Here is a 21,852-nt window from a genome sequence, read left to right as displayed (position 1 = left end):
CCCCCTTTTTTTTTTTTTTTTTATTCTTCCATTTGTCTCGCGTTCGTACCTGTATTTTGGAACGTTCTGACGGAAGAAACCATCGTTCTTATCCTCTGAAAAAATTCGTCGAAGCGAAATCATAGGAGAAAAAGAAATTGTCAAATTTATCGGTGAAACGGAAAATGAATCGTGTTGAAACTAAGGAAGATAGAAAGTTCCAAAATAGGAAGTACGAATATTTACTACACGATCCATGTATGTGTACTGTGTACGTCTGTATACACACCGATATATTCCCTGTTAGTATACTCGTCTTGAACCTAAATGCTCGATCTATATATTATACATACGTCTGAATAATACCACGTATCATGCATTTGAACGCAAGTGCGCGTGTACTTGCACCCTGCATACGAACACAAAGAAAGACACACAGAAACACACGAACAGAAATTCCCTTAGAATGCCACGAATTCTCTAATCCTTGAGTCTAACAAGTAGATGAGCATCTTGCATCCGTAGAAGGAACGTCACACCCGGTATATAACGCGACACGAGAAATTGCTCCCCGTGAAACAAATTTCACTTGTCTGATTATATACATAGAGCCTGTGTGTTAAAATTCTGTTTCACTGTTTATATTTTTTTCCTTTTCTTTTCTTTCGAGTTTTTCTTCCTTATTTTTGTCTCGTTTATGTTCGTTTCCTTCCACTCTCTCTCTCTCTCTCTCTCTGTCTATCTCTGTCTGTCTTACTATATTTTTGTTTAGTTTGTCGTTGCGTCTTTGTATTTACTTGTATTAATATGATACGAAAGACACATCGTCGGGGACACAACATGCTCGAAGCTTACATACAGATAGAATCAGGTAGGACACCGCAACGAGGAGGGAGTATCGTTTTCCACGGGGTGGAAATGTGTCGGAGAACACGTTTTCTCGATTCTCCGTGGAACGAGAGTTTTTCGCGTAGGATTTTTCCGGAGGTTTGAAGAGAAATTGTAGGAATGGGGCCTAGAGGAAGCTTGGAAGGTAACGTTCTAACGTGGACATTCGAAAGGGTGGAAAAGGAAAATTAGAATTAAATGGAAATGTTGCAAATGTATTTGAAATTTTTTTTCTAGTGGAATTTTCTTGGATAAAGGAACGAGAAAACGAGGACTAAATATGAATTTTAAAGGCACGATATTTGAAATTTTTCTGACGACAGAATTTTCTTAGAAAATGAGGATCAGACGTGAATTTTAAAAACTGAATATTTGAAATTTTTCTCACGATAGAATTTTCTTAGATAGAGGAACAAGAAAATGAGGAGTAAACGTGAATTTTGCAAACGCAATATTTGAAATTTTCTCGATTTTCCTACTCTCTCGAATGTCGCACTTGAAACGATCGAAAATTGCGATTAAAAAGCAGCAGAGTAGGAATCACACGAACTTTTATACTTCTTAAGAAATTACAAACACGATTTACACTGTTACACGGAACTTGAAGCGCAAGAAACGAGCCGAGAAAGTGTCTACGATTAATCGAACGAGAGACCTAAATCTTACCTACCCGACGAAAAGAAAAGAAAGAAAATTCGCGAGAATTTATCCTCGTGGAAGGAACAGAGCAAGTTTCTTTTTTCGAGGTTCGCGTGCTGGTTATCGCGCGAACCATCAAATACTTTCATTACCATATAACAATTTCCTGCCGGAAGTCGGCGTAGAAATGCGAGTGCCGGCTCTCGTCGCCGGGCAATTTGTTTCAATTACGAACTCGAAGACAACCGACGATCGTTCGTTTCCCCCCTATTTTTCGTTTCTTTCTTTCTACCTCTTTCTGTCGATCTCTTCTCTCCTCCGCCCTTTTTCTCTCTCTCTCTCTCTCTCCGATTCAGAGAGCTTCGCCCATTGTGGCGAAACCGACGTATAATTAACCCCGAGCCACGCTGTCTCTCACTTCTTGGAAGTTTAATTCAATTTGCCTAATCGACGTAAGCCTCGCGATCTTCGATATCTTTGCTATTTTTTTCTTTCTTTCTTTCTCAATTATTCCTTTCTTCTGTGTCTTCTCGACGCCGTATCGCGAGAACGTTACCTTCCCTCGATTCGGTGTAATCGATCAATTACCACAGCGAGTGGAAAGAAGGATTGTACGATTGTTTGAGAAAAGGAAGATTGTAAAACGTTACGAGCATCGTTGAAACGCTCCTTCGTCATCGCTGTTTCCCAAAAGGCTTCTGCTCTCACCACGATTATTCTTTCTCTCTAAATCAGCCATCAGATCGTTCCTTCGTTCGTTCGTTCGGCCGCGAGATCGATCATACCCTCACGAAAATTCGAACGATTCACCTAATGGCCTAATCATCCGAGTAAAAGGAGAAAGAAGGAAAAGCTTCTCTCTCCATGTATAAATCCCTCATTATCGTAGCGAAACGCTTTGATACACAAATGGCCTGCATAGAGATCAACGTTCTTTTCTTGCTTGAACGAGATCGAACGGCAAGTAGCTTTCTATTCCCCCGAGAATTCACTAGAAACGTAAGAATCTCTGAGGCACACACTCTTCGCGGATTCTTCGCGATCGAGACTGTACAGAAAGGGATTTGTCCTCTGAAACGATCGTCGATCGATCGACGCGGAGGATCTTCGAATCTGCGTGCTCGTAGCTCGCGTTCTCTCTTCAATTTTGCCAAATCATCTCTCGATTCTTGCGATCGCTGAAAATACGCGTCGAATTATCCGCCTGAATTCGATTGAACGATTGAAAATTGGCCGACGTGTTTACCGAAAGATATCGAATCGGTTTCCAGTGAAATCGATCGAAAAATCAGTTTTTCCCGCTGCAATTCGCGTATTTTTCAAAATTCGAAATTTTCTCGTCCAACGACGAAAAATCGTCGTTTCACGAGACACATCGATCGCGGAATAACCGGAGCTTCTTCACGCGAGGAATTCAAAGGAGCGCCGCGTCGCGGGGATTTCCCCCGGAGGATTGATCGGATCGATAAATCTCGAGAGCGTCGACGAGCTTCTAAACGCCGTATATATATTTCTATAGCAACACACACACGTGTGAAGTATATACGGATAAATATAAACGGCGCAGCGAGTCCATAAATTTCTGCTCGGTGCGAAAAAACGAGGACTCATGAATTCCGCGAGAGACTCTGAGAACGGATCCATGAATCTCGTAGTGAATTCGGTTTTTCCGGGCGAGAGGACGCGAGCCAACGATCAATCGTTCTCTATCAGACTCTCTCTATCTGTCTCTCTATACCTTCCTTATTCTCTCTCTCTCCATCTTTCTCTTTCTCTCTGTCTGTTTCTATATCTGAACTCTGTGACTGATTTTTTTGACAAGGTACGCGAAGTGGGTCGGAGGTGCAAGGACACCCTTCATCTCTGAACTAACAAAAAAAAAAAAACGAAAGAAAAAAGAGAAATCTTTCGATGCTCTTAGAAAGAGAAGATGTTATCTTCTAACCGATAAAACGATAAGCCGAGCTTGCACTCACCACTCACTCTCACTCATCCACACGTTGTACATGTATATGTATATGTATATACCGTATGTATACACAGATAGATAGACTGTACACTAGTGCTTAGAGGGATTGACTTATATACACACGCTGAAATTGAACAACGGAACACGATACGTTCGTCGGAAGTTCCAATAATCGAGTCGATCGTTCTGCTACGCTGCTCGAAACAATTAGGCCAGCCCTCTGTTCAAGGCTCGCGCTCTTCTCCTACTCCTCCCCACTCCTTCTGCTTTCTAGCTGTAGGGGCTGCTTTTCTAACCCCTATCCACGCGTCCTTCTCGCTTTTACTTACTAACTATAGCCTGTACAGTTGGAGGAGTCGGCAGATTTTAGTATCGACGATCTTTGTCCTCTCGCTTCTCAGGGATTTCGGTGATTCGCTGTATCAGCTGATGCTTTTAGGTGTCGCGTATGCCTTAGAGAAGTGGAGTGGGGGGAGTGAATTGATTTTTGTTTCACTCGAGAATTGGTAATTTAGATATTATTCGAAAAAAGCGCGATAGGATGGAAAAGAAAATTTGAAAGAAAGGGTTTAAGAGTTCGGTGGCCTATAGTCTGCACTGAGAAGGGTGAAAGATTTTCGATCAGTTTAGGATCTTACTGTCAATTTTTTCAAGGTGAATCTACTTTTTCATTTGTCCTTCGGAGATCAAGAATCAGTTCGTCGTGTAATTTTCTTGATATCGGCGATAACCTGCCGCGTAACCTTGAACCGCTATAGTCGCAACCGATTCTGTCGTTCAGTGTGTTAACAAAGAGATTCACGAATTCTCATTAATACGAAAGTACGTTTCACGTGGAGAGAATTGATTTTAGAACCTACGTTGTGTAAGAATTTGTTATTTCTCTCGGTGAATACTATAGGCTGCAACACCCTGCATAGACTTAAGTAGATATCGTCGAGTTACTCGGAGGAGCAGCGCGTAAAAATGATTCGAGTGTGGAGAATCGTTTGAAATTAGGATTAACTCGTGGTACAGGAGACAGTTGCTACGAGAAACAGAAGAGAACGATTCTTTTTTCGTTCAGAACGAAACTCGAAACAGGAACCTTCCGCACGAACAATCGTTTCCCGCGTCGCATTTGGCATGGCTGCGCTTTTCCGCCTCGCTTTCCCCCCCCCCCTTTTTTTTTTATTTCGTTTCACGCCTGGTTCTCTCCGCTGTCTAGCCCGCGTTGCTCGCATTTCTTATCAACAGAGCTGCAGCACGGCGTAAAGGGGCCGTTTTCACGCCGAATATCCGTCCTCGTGATACACCTCTCTCCCACTATTTCGCGTCGAGGCAACCGGCGATTTGTCGATCGATTTTCCCGCAGAAACCGCCGACCGCTTAAATTGTAAATTTTCTCCGGAGGGTCGAAATTTTATTCGCAAACTTCGATACACCGCGTGTCTCATGAATGTCTAACCGGAAACATGCGAAATGCGTCTCGGGTTTGCGTAACGTTTCATGTTAAAAATATGAGACTCTGTGTGTGCCTTTAGAGGAAATTGAAATGAAGGACTGGAGAGTGTAATGTTCGTATAAATTGTGACAGGCTATTTTTTTTTTTTTTTTTTAACAGTTGTTTAATACTTCTTACGGTAGCTTGTAGAATTTTTATGTTTTGTATTCGTCGAAAAATTAGATTTACAATCAAATTCGATTTAATTTGACTTCGATGACAAATTTATTTATATCGTTTCGTCTACTTTGCAATTTTTTAAATGAAAAGCATGCAACTTTCAGTCGTAATCTCTCGCTAATAATTCTTATCGAAACGGTATTAAAACTTTTTAATAATTCCCACAATAATTTCATCAAAGTCTTTCATACACGACAGCTTGAAAAAGAAGAATACTTTCAAACTCAAATCTCCAGCAAACTACATGCAAAAGTAGATCAAAGCACCGTCAATTTAAACAAATACTTCAATTTCCCAAGTTCTACTTAAAACTCATATTTCCCTCAGCGCGCAACTTTTCAAGTTCCAAGAAAAAAAACAAAAAAAAGAAGAAAATTAGCTCATACCTAATTTCCAGCAACAACTGCAAACCCGTTCTTTAAACACATGGTTGAACCATCGCGATCGGATCCGGGGGAAAAAGAAAAAAAAACGCAGAAAAGGTTCAAGCACCGCGAAACCGCGTTGCCTCGGCGTGCATAGTACACAGGAGGGATCGCCTCATGGCGGAAGAAGATAAGAATACGCGGGCTGCATGAAAAGCGGCCGCGTTTCCGTAGCGCGAATTCAACCCTCCCCCGAAAAGTACACGGATATTATACCCAAGGGAGGAGTTTCGCTGGCGTATTTATACTGGCGTCGGAACCGAGTGCCTTCTCCATCCAGTTTCCCCTCCGACCCTCATACTTTTTCACCCTGCTAAATTATTCAACCGTGGAAACGATTCGCGATGGCTTTGAGTCCGCGTAATCTCCAACCGACGATAATTACGTCGCCCCGTGTGTGATTCAATTTCTCTCTCCACCCCGTCTCTCCCCGGTCTCTCCCCGTCTCTCCCTCGGTTTTCTCCTTCAGCGACGAGAAAAAAATGAGAAAAATCACGCGTGCAACCTGGTAATTTCTCCCCGGTCCCATCCACGCGAATATTATACCACTTGTGTTCCCGTATGAAAGGAAAAATGAAAGTATAATGACGTCTGAAAGCCTTCGCATACAACGGGTGTCTCGTTTATTCTTCATTTTTTTTTTTTTTTTTCGTGGGGGAGGAGGGTTATTCCACGTGAATTTTTCACGGTGCGAAATAAAAGTTTTGCCCAAGCTTCACTTGGGTTGTCCTTCCCTTTTTTACGACTCTGCGGGGGAACGACAGACACGAGCGGGTTGGAGCTTTTTGGACGCCGCTGTAAATGAGGGGGGAGTGGGCGAGTTACCATAAATTGGCACGTTTGATGAATTCTTTAGGTCCCAGGGTCACCGAGGGACGGGGTATAATTTCGGGGAAGAGTATACTGTGAGAATATTAAACGACGAATTTTTTAAAACAGAATCCGGTAACGGTGTTACGTTTTTTCCTGGCTACACGGTGAATTAGCAACGTCCGTGGGTACCAATTTGCGGTGACTGCTCGAAACCTACCGAAACTGATTAAACACGCCACGAAATTAATTCTACTCCGATGATACTTAATTCGATCGACAACGATCGATAGCACTTGGTTCCGCAGAATCTACCGATGGGAAACGGAAACTGAAAAAAGAACAAAATACACCGAATACACGAACGAAGTTACCAACGACAGCTTTCAGCGTGGACAATCCTAAATAACAACTGCACAAAGATTGCGAAAAGAAAGCCAGGCCTTGCCTTTGAACTTGCAAGAACCTAGCCCTTCGACACTGTTTATGCGTTTTCGTTTTCCCCCTTTGGAAACGAAGGGGGGAAAGAAGCAATCGACACGCAATCGCACGCCACTCAGCATGCATTTATGGGTGTATAGTTCTCCATATTTTCTTTCCATTTTTGCGTTCGTCTCGCCTATTTTTCTGTTACCTTTCTGTGTGAAACGTTGCGTCGCTTCGCTGGCACGGAATGAAGCCGAGCTCTCGAGAGTGAGGAGCCGTCAGAAGGTAAAGACGAGAGGACACGCCATTCTTCTTGTTTCCCCCTTTCCCTTACCTGGCACCTGACGACGCGTTTGTCGTCTTGAGAGCATCGGCAGAGCTGCTCGAAATTGATTGATCACGATTGTCTCGCATGCAGAACACACCATTTTCAGTGTTCGTATTAAACCCGCGAAATCCACGCACCTTCCTTCTCTCGCTATTCTTACACACACTCTCTCTTTCTCTCTTCTCTCTGTGTCCCTTTTCCCTCTGTCTCTTTACTCTACTTCTTCTTCTTCTGTCTTCTTCATCTTCGATTTTTCTCTATCGAAGTTTGCATCTCTCTTTCTTCTACTATCGTAGTACCTCTTGTTTGCGAAGAATAGAATGATTGATTGATTATTTTCGTAAAGATCTGACGATGATCTATAGATCTCTTTCTTCTCTGTCTCTTTCGTTCTTTAGAGACGAATCTCTGGAACCTGTGTAGAGAGCATGAATGACAAGGTAGATGATATTATTGTAGATACCCGATCGACGTAATAATTTTATAATTTGAATTTAGATTTTTTGAAAATTTAACTTGGCCCTCTGTGAGAAGAAAAAATTAAAATACTAAAAATTAGTATTTTTAAAAATACTGGTAATCGTTAAAAAAATCGACTGGTAATAGATAAATGAATATGTAACTCTTAAGTCACGTGACGTCACAGAGGGTTAACGAGAATCTTTATTATTCCTTTGATATAAAAATTGATAGATTTATTTTGATTACTATTGTCTCATTTTCCGAAGAAAAATACGTACAGTAATTCTATCAAATAATTTTGGAAGTAACGTTACGTCGGTCTAGGTTAAAATTGAGTGTATGATTCGATCATTCGGGGGATCCAAAGACGTCGATATTTATTCAACGTCGAAGGATCACCCTGTTAGCTAAATTTTCTCTCGTTTCTTTCGAAAAAAAAAAAATACTCAAGCTCTATACTCTCCGATATAGCGATCGAGATACACTCGTGCGTGGGAATTTGGCGAATTTTCACGTTGGAGGACCCTTTTGTCCCCGAAGAATCATTGCCTGGTTCCTCGTTCTTTCCGTAAAAATACCGCGCTATAACGTTTAATTCTACGACGACGTTCCATAATCAACGAGCACCGCAGTCGCCGTCCTTTGTGGCGCAAGGAAAGAAAGGAGGATCGCTGGTTCCCGTTCGCCATCCGCCATTGTTCACCAACTTCGTTCCAATCTCGAGCGACGTTTACTGTTCCTGAGAGCAGCACGTTTCCCAGGGAGAACAGCTTCCGCTAGTTGGAATAATTCACGTTGCTTGAAAAGAAGCACCGAAACTTTACGATCGTGCCATTTCGATCGGACAAACGATATCTCTGCCACTTTCCTTCCTACTTAGATCGATCTTCTTAGATATCTTCTTTCGCTTCACGTATTGTTTCGTGAAGTAGACACACGCACTTGTGCTTCATTTCGCCACTGCCTCCACGGTTTCTCTCGGTAATCTTCTTCGATTTTTTCTCGCACTTTTGCTGCCGATTAAAGTGACAGATTTTAATATTTCACTAAAATTTGAATATAGGTAATTCAGAAATTGAAGTTGGACTCTGAAATTTTCAAAACTGCACGGTAATAAATGCTCTTCGTAAATATCTAAAAATACAAGTTTTCGTTAGTAAAGAAAGATGCAATTGCACGTTAATAGCAGCCAAAGTGTAATCGACAGCTTCTCGAACAAACAATCTTGCAAATGAAACGGGAACCCTCGATCTTCCATCGACATCTCGCGTGTATCTCGATCCTCCCCTGAACCTTCCAACGAGGCTTCTCCAGTCTCCACCCCGACCAAATCCCAGCCATCTTCCCAAAAAATCGCCTGGTGCAATTGTGTGCTCAACAACGCTCTTACTAATCCCTGAAAAACAAAAAAAAAGATACGAAAAATCCAGCAATTTCCCGCCGATTACTCTTATCTCTGGCTCTATTTCTCTCACTCTCTTTCTATCTCTAAATCACTATACCGCTCACGAACCCTGAAATGTCGATTTACTGAAACGCTCTGCGTGCTCCAGGTCGGAGCATCATCACGAAGAAGGGCGATGGCTCTCAGGTGAAGGAATCGACCGACAGCAGCACAACGATCGAGGACGATGACGTGAAAGGTAGGACTACCCAAAATCCTCTCTCTGTTAATCTCTCTCTCTCTCTTACTCTGTCTCTCTCTCTCACACATACTACTAGATCTTCTCTTCTAGCTCCCTCTTTTTTGTGTGTCCTCGGTTCACGTCCCACCCTATACATAGGGGGAATGTGCACCCACTAATGTCCGTTTTATGCCACCCACGAATCACCGAAGTTTCGGGGCCTGGCTATACACCGAGATTGGTGACTCTCTCTCTCTCTCTCTCTCTCTCTTACTCTATTTGTCTCTCTTTATCCTCCATTTTTTTTCGTCCCCGTGTGCAAACGGAAGCTACGTGACCGATTGGAGGAAGGGGATTGACTCTTCCCTTGGAGAGTGAAAAGTGAAGGATTCGTGTGGATTCTTTCGATGCTGATAAGGAGGTGGAGATTTTGGAGGTGATTGACGTTGGGGATTAAGATGAAGTTTGGTAGGATGAGAAGAAAGTTTGCTTACCTTTTTTGGGGGGGTTTTCAGATTCTTTGGAGTTCGAATAAGAAGGATTAAGGTTGCTTTTTTTCTTTTTTTTTTTTTAAGTATATCAATTCCTTGGGTATCTATAAAGTAGTGTAATTGATGGTTTGATAGAATCTCGTGTTTTTGAAAAGATTAAATTGGAAGGGATGATATTTTTTAAACATTCTCAATTGCAGAGTAGACCCTCGCGTATCTTCTAGAATATATATATTTTATTAAAATTTTCAAATGACAAGCAGATACGTTCAGTACTAACGAATAAATAAATACTTGAAGGATTACAAGCAAACTCAAACATTTAAATTAACATCAAATCTACAATCCACTAAACTTCATATTCTACCCAACATTCCCCTTTTCTCCCGCCAACACTCGAACCTCGTAATTCATACTCCAACAATCCAGGCGAAAATCCACCATTCCGCGCGATATTTCTTTACACGTCGATCCGTGAAACTCTCGTAAAAAGTGGTTCTCCTGAAAAGCTGGTAACAAAACTAATATTCCCCAGAACAAACACTTCCTTGAAATTTCATCAAAATCCCGAACCGCCATCTCTCTCTCCCCTCGAACTCCGCGGGTCTCGTGCATCACGTACACAGACCTTCTACTCGATGCACCAGTCCAACCCGAAGCTCTGCAGCAACGAAAGAATCGATACAGGCTATAACACAGTTCAATAGGTTCTCGAGGTCTGTTTAAACTCGAAGTTGCCATCGGAAATTGGCTTCGCAACGCGACACCCCTTCACCGTCCAACTTCTACTCTCGCTTAGAAGTTGAAGTTACCAACTGAAATCCTCCACGAACTCTCTCACTCTCTCACTCTCCTTTAACACGCCTGTTTCCGCGTGCACACGCTCGTACGAAGTTGTGTCGCCTTCGAGCCGTGTTTAGGCTCGTTAATCGTTGGTAGAAACCAACTGGGACAGTTGGAATTTCACAGCAGCGGGGTGATCCTGTTAATGGATCGAACGCTGAATTTACATTCTAACCAGCGACTGTTAAGTGGATTTCAGTCGAGTTGCTGCCCGGTTCGTTCAGGAAAAAAAAGCGAAAAAAAGGAACGTGTCGCTTTCTATCTGTGTGTGAACAGGTTGATCGAGCGAATTCGTATTCGATGAAACACACCGGGTGGCAACGGACGATCATCTTTTTCAGCTGACTCTGCATTCTATTCTGTAGAATTTATCTAATCTGTACCGAACTTTCGACGAAATTAACGTATCACCGTGAACTAACCGAATCCTCCTCTTCTTTTTTTCTTCTACTTAAATCGCCGTGGACATTATTCGACGATATCGAGTAATACGTTAAAGATGTGTTTTAGTTAAAGAACGAGAAAAGAGTTTAATAATATGATTTTTTTTTTTTTTTTTTTTTTCGCGGTCCCTATTTATGGATAGACGTAAACGAAATCACGAGCAGGGACTTGCGCGCGCATATCGGCCTATTATTAGAGTGATAGTACTCCTGTTCACGTGCAAATCGATCGTTGGACAATAGCTCGAGTAGTTAAGTATCCCCCTCGTTGCTTTACCCACCCCTTTTCTTCTACGTGTGGCTCTTTCTATCTCTATCTCTTTCCAGAACCATGATCCACCTTATATTTGCGTACACCTGTGCCCCGATTACCGATATATATAGATACGGGGAAGTTTATGTGTTGGTAAACCTGTCGACGGAGGTTCGTCGATGGAATACAGCTTGCGCGGACGATCGTTGCTGATTATTTATCATTTTCTCGACGATTTGGCCAATTTTACTTGAGATCGCAGGAGGAAATTGAAAATTTCTGTGGATATTTGATTAGATAAAGATGGCTAAATATATTTATTTCTTTTCTGTTAAAGAAAGTTTAATTTTTGATGGTCGTATTGAATTATTTTTTACAATATCTCTACGCACGATTTGTGCGGATTTTTAATTTTTTTCTGAAGGATATACATATGGACGTGTTTTTTGTTGGTCGAGTTATTTTACTTTGAGGGCCATGATAAGCGCGACGCAATCGAACGAACCTCTGTGTGGTGGCACAGCCTCTCCAAAACCGTGTTTACTTTTAGAGAATGTAGAGAGCAGCTTTTGCCCGTCGTTGCCCATCAAATTCGCAGTGGAGCTGTATATTTTTCTCCCGTGAATTCTGTGTCTCTCTTCGCCCCTCTTTGTAGACGTTGAATACACTGTGTGTAATACTACTACTGCTTCTCTACTACTGTACTCTCTTCTCGATCCGCTTCTGTCGCGGTTTCCAACCCCCTTTTTTCTTCTACGTTTGTGCATATACGTGTTATACAAGGTGAGTAACTGGGCCGGACTCTAAACTCTGTTCTTATTGAAGTCTCACCCTGTGTATCGTGTGTCTTTTCTACAAAGATTGTTGCGACCGTTATCCCTGCAATTTTTCGAGAAATCGGTGCAGTCGTTCTTGCAGTACGTTGCGATAAAGATTAACTACTATTTTAATTCCACTCTCGAGCATTTTTTAATTAGCTAATTTTCTTACTAAGTATTTTACTTTTATCTTCTCTGGTTTCCCTGTTTTGCAGTAAATAATTATTTATCATTCTGTAATTTGCTGTTTTTCCTTTAGCTATTAAAAATCTTGATTGATTAATTTTAGAATCACTAATACCACATTACTATCAATGAAAGAATGAACGAAAACGAAGAAACAATTTTTCGTTAAAAAACCGAGATTCGAACTCTGGCCGATCTAGTGGAAAACCAAGCGCTTTACCAACTACGCAATTAGCACCTCGGACAAACATCGTACTTTTCTCAACTACTTGAACCACCCACGTTCGTTATTATGAAAATTACGTTCACCACTGTACTCAAAGGTAAAAACACACCCACTTTATCGCAACGTAATCGCTCTCGACTGTATTCATTTCCTCGTTCACGCCACCGTGAAACGTGCACCTATAACTTGCAAATCTGTGATTCTATCTAATAACTACTTCTCGTCGCTTGTCAGCGACTCTATCAACTCACAAGTAGAGCTGTGATACTTACATATCAAAGGTTCCCACTTGAAACCTTGTACTTACAGTATGCATCCCCGTCGACCTGAATTCAAGGCGTCGAGTATTCGTTATCATTCGCCATCGAAACCCGCCCTAGCGAGCTGTCACTAAATCATTCCTGATTAACTCTCGATTCTTCGTCGGGACACACTCGAACATATGATCATATGAATCATTCGTGTGATAACATGAATTAAATGAAACGTACCGAAAATAATATCGCGATCTGTTCTTTTCTTTTTTTGTCACAAACTTATTACTTTCAACGATGGATCTTGATAAACGCTTCTAAGAAAGAAAATATCGTACTTTCATTTGGAGAAGATTTTTAAGAGGTTTCTCGAATTTTTAGAAGCGTGGAAAATTAATATCCATCGTTCCCACGGGGTTAAAATTCCATGTTTTATTCCAGAGAGTGTTCTCCCCCCCGTTTCAGCTTTGAACTGCTCTTTTCTTTGCGGTATATTTGGAGGAACTGGAAGCCTTCGTTTCGCATACATTGCCAGAGCAGTATCGTCAAGGATCCCTCTCGCAGGATTGCACTTTCGCCAATAAAATTCGCCCACGTTTCTTTAAAAGTCTAACAAACTTTTTCTTCCCCGTCCACGAAAATTATTCTCTAAAATTTCACTGCAAAATTAAATAAGAATAACGTGGTTGTCTGTGCAATTTTACCGTCACAGAAAGTTTCTACGGTTCGGTCGAATTTAAAATTTGAAAAAATTAGCGTTGAGTGATAACGAGGGAAAAGAAGAACGCGGAAATGTGAAATTTCTAGGAGAAGAACTCGAGAGTGCAATCCTCGTGATCCTCGGCATGCATGCAACCAAGTCTCACCCCTGCCCCAGGTCCCGTGTACACCGAAAACACCGGCAGACAATGGGTTTCATTCGCTTTCAAGATTCAGACACTTTATCACGAAGTGGATTGATTCTCGAGCCAGACACGAGTACACTCGAGCACAAAACGGCAATACTACAGAGCACTAAAACAATTGGATTCAGAAGCAGATTCGAATTGTCCGTCGACCTCTTGTTCACGGTTCCTTCGATGCAAATCAGAATCCCGCGAAACCCACTTCGCAGATCGTATACACGGTCTCGTGGAGGGAAAAGTCTCTCTGTTTGGAAATTTCTTTGTTTTTGTCGTGATTTCGAACGAAAGAAAGAAATTGGAATTATCGGCACAAGTAGATCATTTCTTTTTTCTTTTTTTTTTTTTGGTTTCATTGGTTCTATAGTGGATTATTCTAGAACACGAAATAGACGATAGTTGACACTCGATATACAAAAGTTTGTCTAGAAGATTGAATTATGTCAGACAGAAATGGGCGACTTTTTTTTAAGTCGACACTTTACTGTGATAGGTCTCTATCATCTGACACTGTTCAGTCTCAGGCGCCGTATTCGTATAGCCAAGCGATTCGCTTTCGATATCTCACACATAGATACACACTCTTGCTCATTTGTTTGATCTACTTTGAGGCTTTTGCGAGCGACTCGCGTTAGGGGTTGCCTGTGGAAGCCTCGAGCATTGAATCGTTTCATAAGTCCTCGCGAGGAACGCAGTTTACCCATTCTAATGTTGAAAAAGGTATTTTAGGATCTATTGGAATAGCGTTCGTTACTTTATTTTCCAGACAATCTAATTTTTATTTTAAAAAAGGCATTCACAGATTGATTCGTTCGAGGTAATTTCCATTTTGATAAAACGAAGTGTACGAACTGTTCAAATGTAAATGTTAATTCACAAATTGAAGTTGGAAATCTTTTGGAAGAAATTGCGAAAGGGAATGAGTTGCAAACTAACGTTAGAGGAGAATAGAATTTTCCATTAAATTGAACATTCCTTAGGAATAAATGTAAAAATGAATTGAAAAGATCTACGACTTTAGAAACGATCCAAGCATCGCCATCACACAATCCTCACACACCACCGAGTGTTACGCTGTCCCATCTCTAGATCACCACAACTATTAACTCGTAGAGCAGCCTATACGCGAGGAACGATATGAAAAACGCTCTTTTTATGTCCCCGCACAACGATGCTCACAAATCCATAACACGTACTTTAGTATAGCGACAAGATGCGTATACGATGCATATATCGTATTTGTTTTTTCTATCGGTGACACGCGAGAACGGTATAACGCGTTTGTCGCCGAAACAGGATTCGATTTTCCCCCTGGTATATTCGATCTCTCTGTCGTTTCAGAAAGTTTCGCTTTCCAAAGCCCCCTCGAGTCGAGTGTGCAATTTCTAATTTCTGCGTCTCTTTTGGCGTTTTAATCGTCGACCGTATACACTTCTATCGAACGATTTTCACAAAGAGAGAGACTCTCGTGGATTTTCCACCTCGAAACGTCGTGGCTGGCAACGTTTTCGCGTTTCCACGCGACCCGGAACGTTGCAACAAGTATTTATCGCGACCCGCAGTGGTACGGAGTTAAATTGGCCAGGCATGACTGACAGTAGAATCAGACTGTCACGCGTCAGACGTGATCTACCGCTGCCCTGAAAAATGTGCGCCACTACTGGCAAGAATTTCTTGATTAAATATCGCAAGCTTGAAGGTAGTTTTTCTGGTAATTACATTTTCGAGACACGAAGCACTATTTTTCCGTTTATTTCAACTTGCTTTTCTCTCTTGGTTCTTCGTACGTGCAACGATGGTCTGTATATCTGTGACGTGTAATTGCTTTCTATCAGTTTCTTGTCACTGTGTTTGATTGAAATCTTCTTGCTGCTGGTTGTGGTACACAGTCAGGCTGATTTTGCCACGTTCACTCGCCACTGATTTACTAATTTTACTGGTTTAATCATTTACGTGCATACTGACCCGCGTCTAATTTTCAACACTCTGAACTAGTCTATTTACTCGTGCATTCTTTTTTAATGCAAGGAGGAAGCTGTGCTTAGGTTCTCTTATGGATAATTAAATTGGAAATGTGACGTAAATAGAAAGACTTTAATTAACGAAGTGCATTAACAGAGAAAAACAGTAGATTTATAGTTTCTCTAGATTCTACAGCACAGAATAATTTTCTTACTTTGGGCAGTGAATGTGGGAACCCTTTGCGGTCCAAATAATAATTTCACCGTTCGTTTTTCCTTCGTGCATTCACTAAATGGCCATACTTTCGTATCGAACGAATTTTTAACATAAAGAGTCGATCTAGCTAAAGGGTTAATTAGCAAATATCAATTTTACTTATACAAACATTTGACAAAATTGCCGTAATTCACGTTAAACGAGCGAATTCCTGCCATGGAAGGTGAATCCAACGTAAGACTGCAAAGGGTTAGTAACTAAAGATCAGTTTCATATAAAAACGTCAAATTCGTCGTATTCGATTTGCAAACGAATGTTTTTCAATAACCAGAATCGGGCCAGAAATCCGCCACTTCGTTTCGAGCAGAGTGTCCCTTGGAAAATCCAGCATAGAATCCGCGTGAACCACCACCGTCTGTAATCGCCGTTCTTCTTCTCGTTCGATCGATGCCCGCCACTATGGCGTTTCACGCGCGGCTGATCGATTAAGCCTTAATTGCGACCAACTCGGGAAAGTCTCTCGAAATTAGCGTTCTCGCGAGCTTCTCGATTTTCGTTTCTTCTTCTTCTTCCTCCTCCACGCTTTTCAACTGTCTTCTCTTTCTATTTATCTCTCTCTCTCTCACTCACTTACTCCCTCTTTTTCTGTCTTTCTCTTTACTCTCTGTTCTACGTAACGTAGAAAATTTCGCTAGAAGGGAAATCCTCGGCGAACGACCACCACCGTTTCTCGTTTCGTGGCGCGCACGCTATCCAGTATGCAATTAGCGTGGCACAATGAGAAAGTCTCGCGATAATGGAGTGGCGAAATTGCCGCGAAAGTTAGCCGGAAATCCTGCACAGTGTAATCACGAATTCTCTTGGAGAATTCGATCGAGGCTACTTGGATTTTCGAATTGCGACAAACCAGGGGATTCGGACCTGGCGAGAGTTGACTTGGTGATTTGAACGATCGGTGAGGAAAATTCGCCTTTTGGGGGTACAATGGAGGAACGTGATTATCAAGCCTCTTCCATTCAGCTAACTTTCTTCATTTTCGTTTTTCTTCCTTCATTTTTTCTCTCTTTTCTTTTTTTCGTTTCTTCTCACGGAGAACGTCTCATTGGCAGAGCTCGTCTTGTAGAGGCTTCTCTTAGTGTCCGACGTTTGAAATGGGAAACACTTGTCTCGTTTTAAATCGAAGAGGGACATATTTTTGAAGAATTCTTTTGCGACTCTTTGAATCAGATAAAAATCGCGAAATTTCTTTTGGACCTCTTTCAATTGAGGGGAGAAATATTTTTGGAGAATTCTTTTGCACCTCTTTAGATTAAACAGAGATTAGAGAATACTTGAATATTTTCTATTAATAAAATTCAACAAATTCTGTATTTTTGAATTTTACAAAATGATCGATAAGAGAGAGAAGGCGTAGAATTACTAAAATCGAGGAAACAAGTGAAATACCATTTTCGACGTCGAACATTTGACCATCAAACAGTCCCTCGAAGCGCCATCGTTTTCATCGCCGTGCTTCTTCTCACGACGTCTCACCAATGGCGCAGCGAGCGAGTTAGTAGCGATTAGCCAGCTAGAAAGTTAGATTAGTTTGGCAACGTTAGCGAAGCATCGTCCACTTTAGAGAGCGACAAGCACACGAGAGATCGTCGTCGTCATCGTAGAGAATGCAGCGATCTCGCGCACGTCATCACGGTGTAAACGTAAGTCGTGACAAACAGAAAGAAATGAAAAAAAAGAAAGAACGAAAACACCATGTGTCTCTGGTAACTGGTTACTGTTTCATTTTTCATTTAGTTCTCTTCTATTTTATACACGGTGCCGCGATAAAATGTGACGATTTTCTAACAGCTGATTGTGAAATGCTCGGATTAAATAGAAACAATTCGTTGTCGTCTATTGTTCGAATTCCAGTCAATTATGGTTTATTTCAACTTCACAAATGTCAATTGATTGATAAATTTCATTGTGCAAATATTTTTTAATACTTGCACCATGAGAAATTTTTCAACGAACTGTCCAAGACACTGATATCCTTTTTTAAATAGAGTTTTCCTACTTGCTTTCGTTTAAAGATACTGTAGAACAAGGTTTACAAAAGAATTTCACAAAAATTGTAATTATTTTCGCAATCAGCTGTAGCCATATGACATAATCTTTGCTGTGAAAGTACAAATTTCACTTCAATTCATTCATCTCTTGAAAAATCGCCAAATTCTATCAACACACCAATTATTATCATTTCTTTCTTAATTCACACCGACACACTATTTACTCACACTGTGGTTCCTCGTTGTGCACCATACTCTCGAGATTGTTATTTTTCGTCTCGGAGGATTTCACATCCTCTTTTTTTTTCTTCACCAAGTCTCTTCTCTGTGTCTCTCTCACCATCACACACTGTCTTCCACCGTTCGTTTCTTTTTCTCTCTTTATTGTCTGTGCATCGAACTCCATCTGATCACACAAAACGAGAACAAACTGCCCACCATCACCCCCTTTTTTTAGGTCTGAAACACACCATCTCTCACCGCCACGTGGTATCGTCACCGTTACACGATCTCACTGTCACCTCTCTCTCTCTCTCTCTCTACCTGTATCTCTCCCCCCGGTGTTATGGATTTATGAACACCAACGCTGACTTGCCTGTTCTTGGTTTTCGCCCATTTTTCTTCGCCCAACCCTCTCCGCTCGTCGCGTTTCCGCTTCACGTTCTCGCACGTTTCGCATGGCTTGCGTCTTCGCCTTTGTAGTATTATTGAAGTTTATCGCGTTATAATGATCCCCCTGTCTCTCTCTCTCTGTTCGCCTTAACTGTGCTTTATTTCCACCGTTTCGAAGACTTCGTTCCTTTCAACTGGTAACGTTACATCGAAAGCGCTCTCTTTTGTTTACTTCGGGAAATGGGCTTTTTGAGCGAATTCTGGCGCGTTACTGTGAAAATGAAATTTTAGTCCTGGGTAAATTATGTGAAAATTTACGACGAAGTTTAGCTAAGTCTTCCATTTTTACTCCAAGTACTGTATCGAGTACCTTTAACGTTCACCTGTATCGATTAAGCTAAAATAACACTTAACCCTTTGTAACCAGAGTTTCCTTCGCTCAGAAGAGAAAATTACAGGTGATTACGATATTGTAGCTTTGAAAATGATAGAAAGGGAGAATTAATAATTACTATAACAGTACAGTAATAAACAAATAAATTGTAGAATCTATTCTTAACTAGGCTGTAAATGTTTGTGCAAAAATAACATGAAAATATGCAAAATTCTTCAAAGTAAACGTTTACAGTCTCACTGACTATACTATAATAAATTTATGTACAGATTATGGCTACCTATCTCGAGAGATTCTATCATAATCTCGCCCAGTTTGCACATTCTCGATCAATTCACAAGCAACTTTCTCGGCCCCAAAAAGTAGTTTACAAACAATTTGCCCAATTTTTCGGTGCAACCGTAACACCGCTCAAACATACCACCTACCAACCATCGAAACGAAGGGAAATAAGGCAAATCCAACATCAAAGGTCTTCTTCACGCCTCGCTTCGAAGCTTGCCACAGCTTTGCACCAGCTTGTTAGTCGTGCTTGATGCATCCGTTCCGCTTGTGCATGCCTCTGCATCGCGACACCCGTGCTTTTCTCAAACTTCGAGTCGAGTGTTTTCCAAGCAATAGACGTTTTCGATGGAAAACGCGCGAAGCACCGTGTGTTTTGCAGAAAATGTCCCACATTTTTTTACTTTCTTAAACCTACATTTACGTGAAATGCTCGCGGCTGGTGCATCGATTGCACTATACATCTACGTTCTCTCCGAAAGGAGTAGAAGAAAATAAAGAAACGAAGAAAAGAAAGCAAATCGAACCCGTACAATTTCTCTCCCCTTTTGTTTGTCTGAGAAAGCTCGAAGGAGCTCGATATCTCGGCGAGGAAGAACACATTTCCAGCCCTGAGAATCGGAGGCTCGTTCTCGTCCTTTGAGAAACGAGCAACAACTGCATCTGTTTCTCTCTCTCTCTCTGTTTGTCTACTTTTACTATCTGCCTCTCTGTCCCCTGTGCATCCTTTGTCTTACTTACTCTTTTCTTTTTTTTTTTATCAAGAATGAAACGAAAGAAGAATCGAACTTAACTCGTACTTTCGTCGCACTACTTGCTCGTTCGAGCACGATCCCAAGGAATTCTGTCTGTGTCCCACCAGGTTTATGATACTACTTAAGACTTGTTCTATTATCTGTGAAAGTGTATATCTTTTTTTCTTTTCTTATCGAACACGTTATTGTGTTTATTCTTTTTTTTTTTTTTTCTGGGAAAGGATCGATCTTTTTGATATTGTCCCCCCCCCGGACACGACGTCTGCACGTTCCTCGCGAACTGCACTGGTCCAGCACAAGTTCTCCTCGATTAGTATTTTACACCTGATTGTCCTGTGATCTTTCCCTGTTTCGTCGAACAGTGGATTTTTGAGAGCAACGTTTCTGTGCTTCTGAGAGAAAACGAAATCTCAAAGTTTACAGCTGTGGCAATTCTAAATCTAACATCATCGCAGAGCTGTAATGATTAATTTGGCAAATATGGAAAGTAAATTGTGAAAATATTATCTTCTGTATTTTACAGCTGTGACAATTCATTTGGCGTATAATGTTGAAAATAAATTCGCAAAATACTATTTTCCATATTTTTTTCCAAATTATGAAATTTCCAGTGGTAGCATTCGTTAGCAAAAATCAGAGATTCACTGTGAACGATCCACTTTACAACCTCTTACCACCTTTCTCTAATTCCTCAACAGGAATGACTTTCCCTCTTTTTCTTTTTCTTCAGTCGTGTGATCGTCACAGCACGTTTCCTCTACCTTCTCTCTCTCTCTCTTTACCTGTCCTTTCTTCAAACGAACCCGAGTCAATACGATACTTTGGACCGATGTATGATACTCGATCGAGAGACCATGTACGAAAGCGAATAAATACGCTCGGTGCTGCTATAACTCTCTACTTTGTCTATACATCTATCTCTATCTCTATCATCTTCCGTTAGTTTACATTTAGTGATTAATACGCTAGAGAGTACCTCGTTACCATTTACGCAGCTATTTAGCATCGTTTCTGTGGACTAGCTGGAACTCTGTGGCGCTTTGAGGAGTAAAAACGGATTACAGAAATTAATCGAACAAACAGATCGCTTTGGTATTGAGTGGTGAATGTTTTCTGCTTTGTATGTCGGCTTTCGTTTGTTCATTCGCACGATTGCATCGAACGTGAATTTTAACAAGAAGAATACTCGAAACTGTCGAAATTCTTCAAGTCGTGTTTACAAATTATCGATAAGTAATTCTTCGAGTAGATTACGAGTGAAGAGTTGTTAAAAAATTGTGGAAATTATTTAAATTGAAAATTTCGAAATTTGTGTTGCAAAATTTTTCTAATTAATGAACTATGAGAAAACGACCAAATATGAATATTACGTTCGATCAAGCGTGAAGCTTTTCTTTATCGATTGGCTATCTGTATTTGGTGAAATCGCTGTAAATCTCGCGAGCAATCGGTGTGTTCTCGACAACAGCCACCGAGTCCAGCTATTTTGCATGAAAAATCGCGATGAAACTCGCGGCACGTGTCTCACAGTGACTAAGAAAGCAATAAGCGGCTGCTCTTCGTCGGGTTGAAAAAAAAAAAAAAAAAGAGGAAAGAGCACAAGCAGCAGCGTGTGAAATTGGACACAGAGTGTTGGCGTTTGCAGAAGTTTGCCTGCGTTAATGAATCAGCTTGGTGAACCACGTCGACGTCGTGCTCTCAAAGCGGAATAATTCCTTTGAGGAACAAAAGAAAACCACCGCGCTTCTGTCAGTCGATGAAGTTTCTCTTCTTTCTACGGGACTATTTGCCCAACCAGAGGAATTATCAGCGTGGAATCGCAAACTTCTCCCCTATCCTTCGAACCTAATTATTCCGTTAAAGAACAGGACTCGAAGAAACGTCTTTTTCCAACTTTCGCAGCTTGTGATTCAAAATTGACGCCGAAAATTCGCCAACTCTCCGAGAGCCTTC

General features: G+C 41.2%; 1 protein-coding gene across 8 annotated transcripts in view; it reads left to right on the top strand.

Moving 5' to 3' along the window:
• Positions 1 to 21,852, top strand: part of LOC108578424 (calcium/calmodulin-dependent protein kinase type II alpha chain) — a 163,393-nt gene that overhangs the window by 119,487 nt on the left and 22,054 nt on the right. For 6 of the 8 annotated variants that reach the window (XM_017941752.1, XM_017941753.1, XM_017941756.1 and 3 more), the window contains exon 11: positions 9,143 to 9,232. The exons of the other annotated variants lie outside the window; for them this stretch is intronic. In XM_017941752.1, the coding sequence (XP_017797241.1) occupies positions 9,143 to 9,232 (90 nt within the window). The remainder of the gene's footprint in view (positions 1 to 9,142; positions 9,233 to 21,852) is intronic. 8 annotated transcript variants of the gene reach the window in all.

The sequence above is a fragment of the Habropoda laboriosa genome, unplaced genomic scaffold (genome assembly GCF_001263275.1).
Source record: "Habropoda laboriosa isolate 0110345459 unplaced genomic scaffold, ASM126327v1 scaffold5, whole genome shotgun sequence".
NCBI classification, from domain to species: domain Eukaryota; kingdom Metazoa; phylum Arthropoda; class Insecta; order Hymenoptera; family Apidae; genus Habropoda; species Habropoda laboriosa.
The sequence above is the reverse complement of the archived record's forward strand: the minus strand, read 5'-3'. Positions and strand labels throughout refer to the sequence as shown.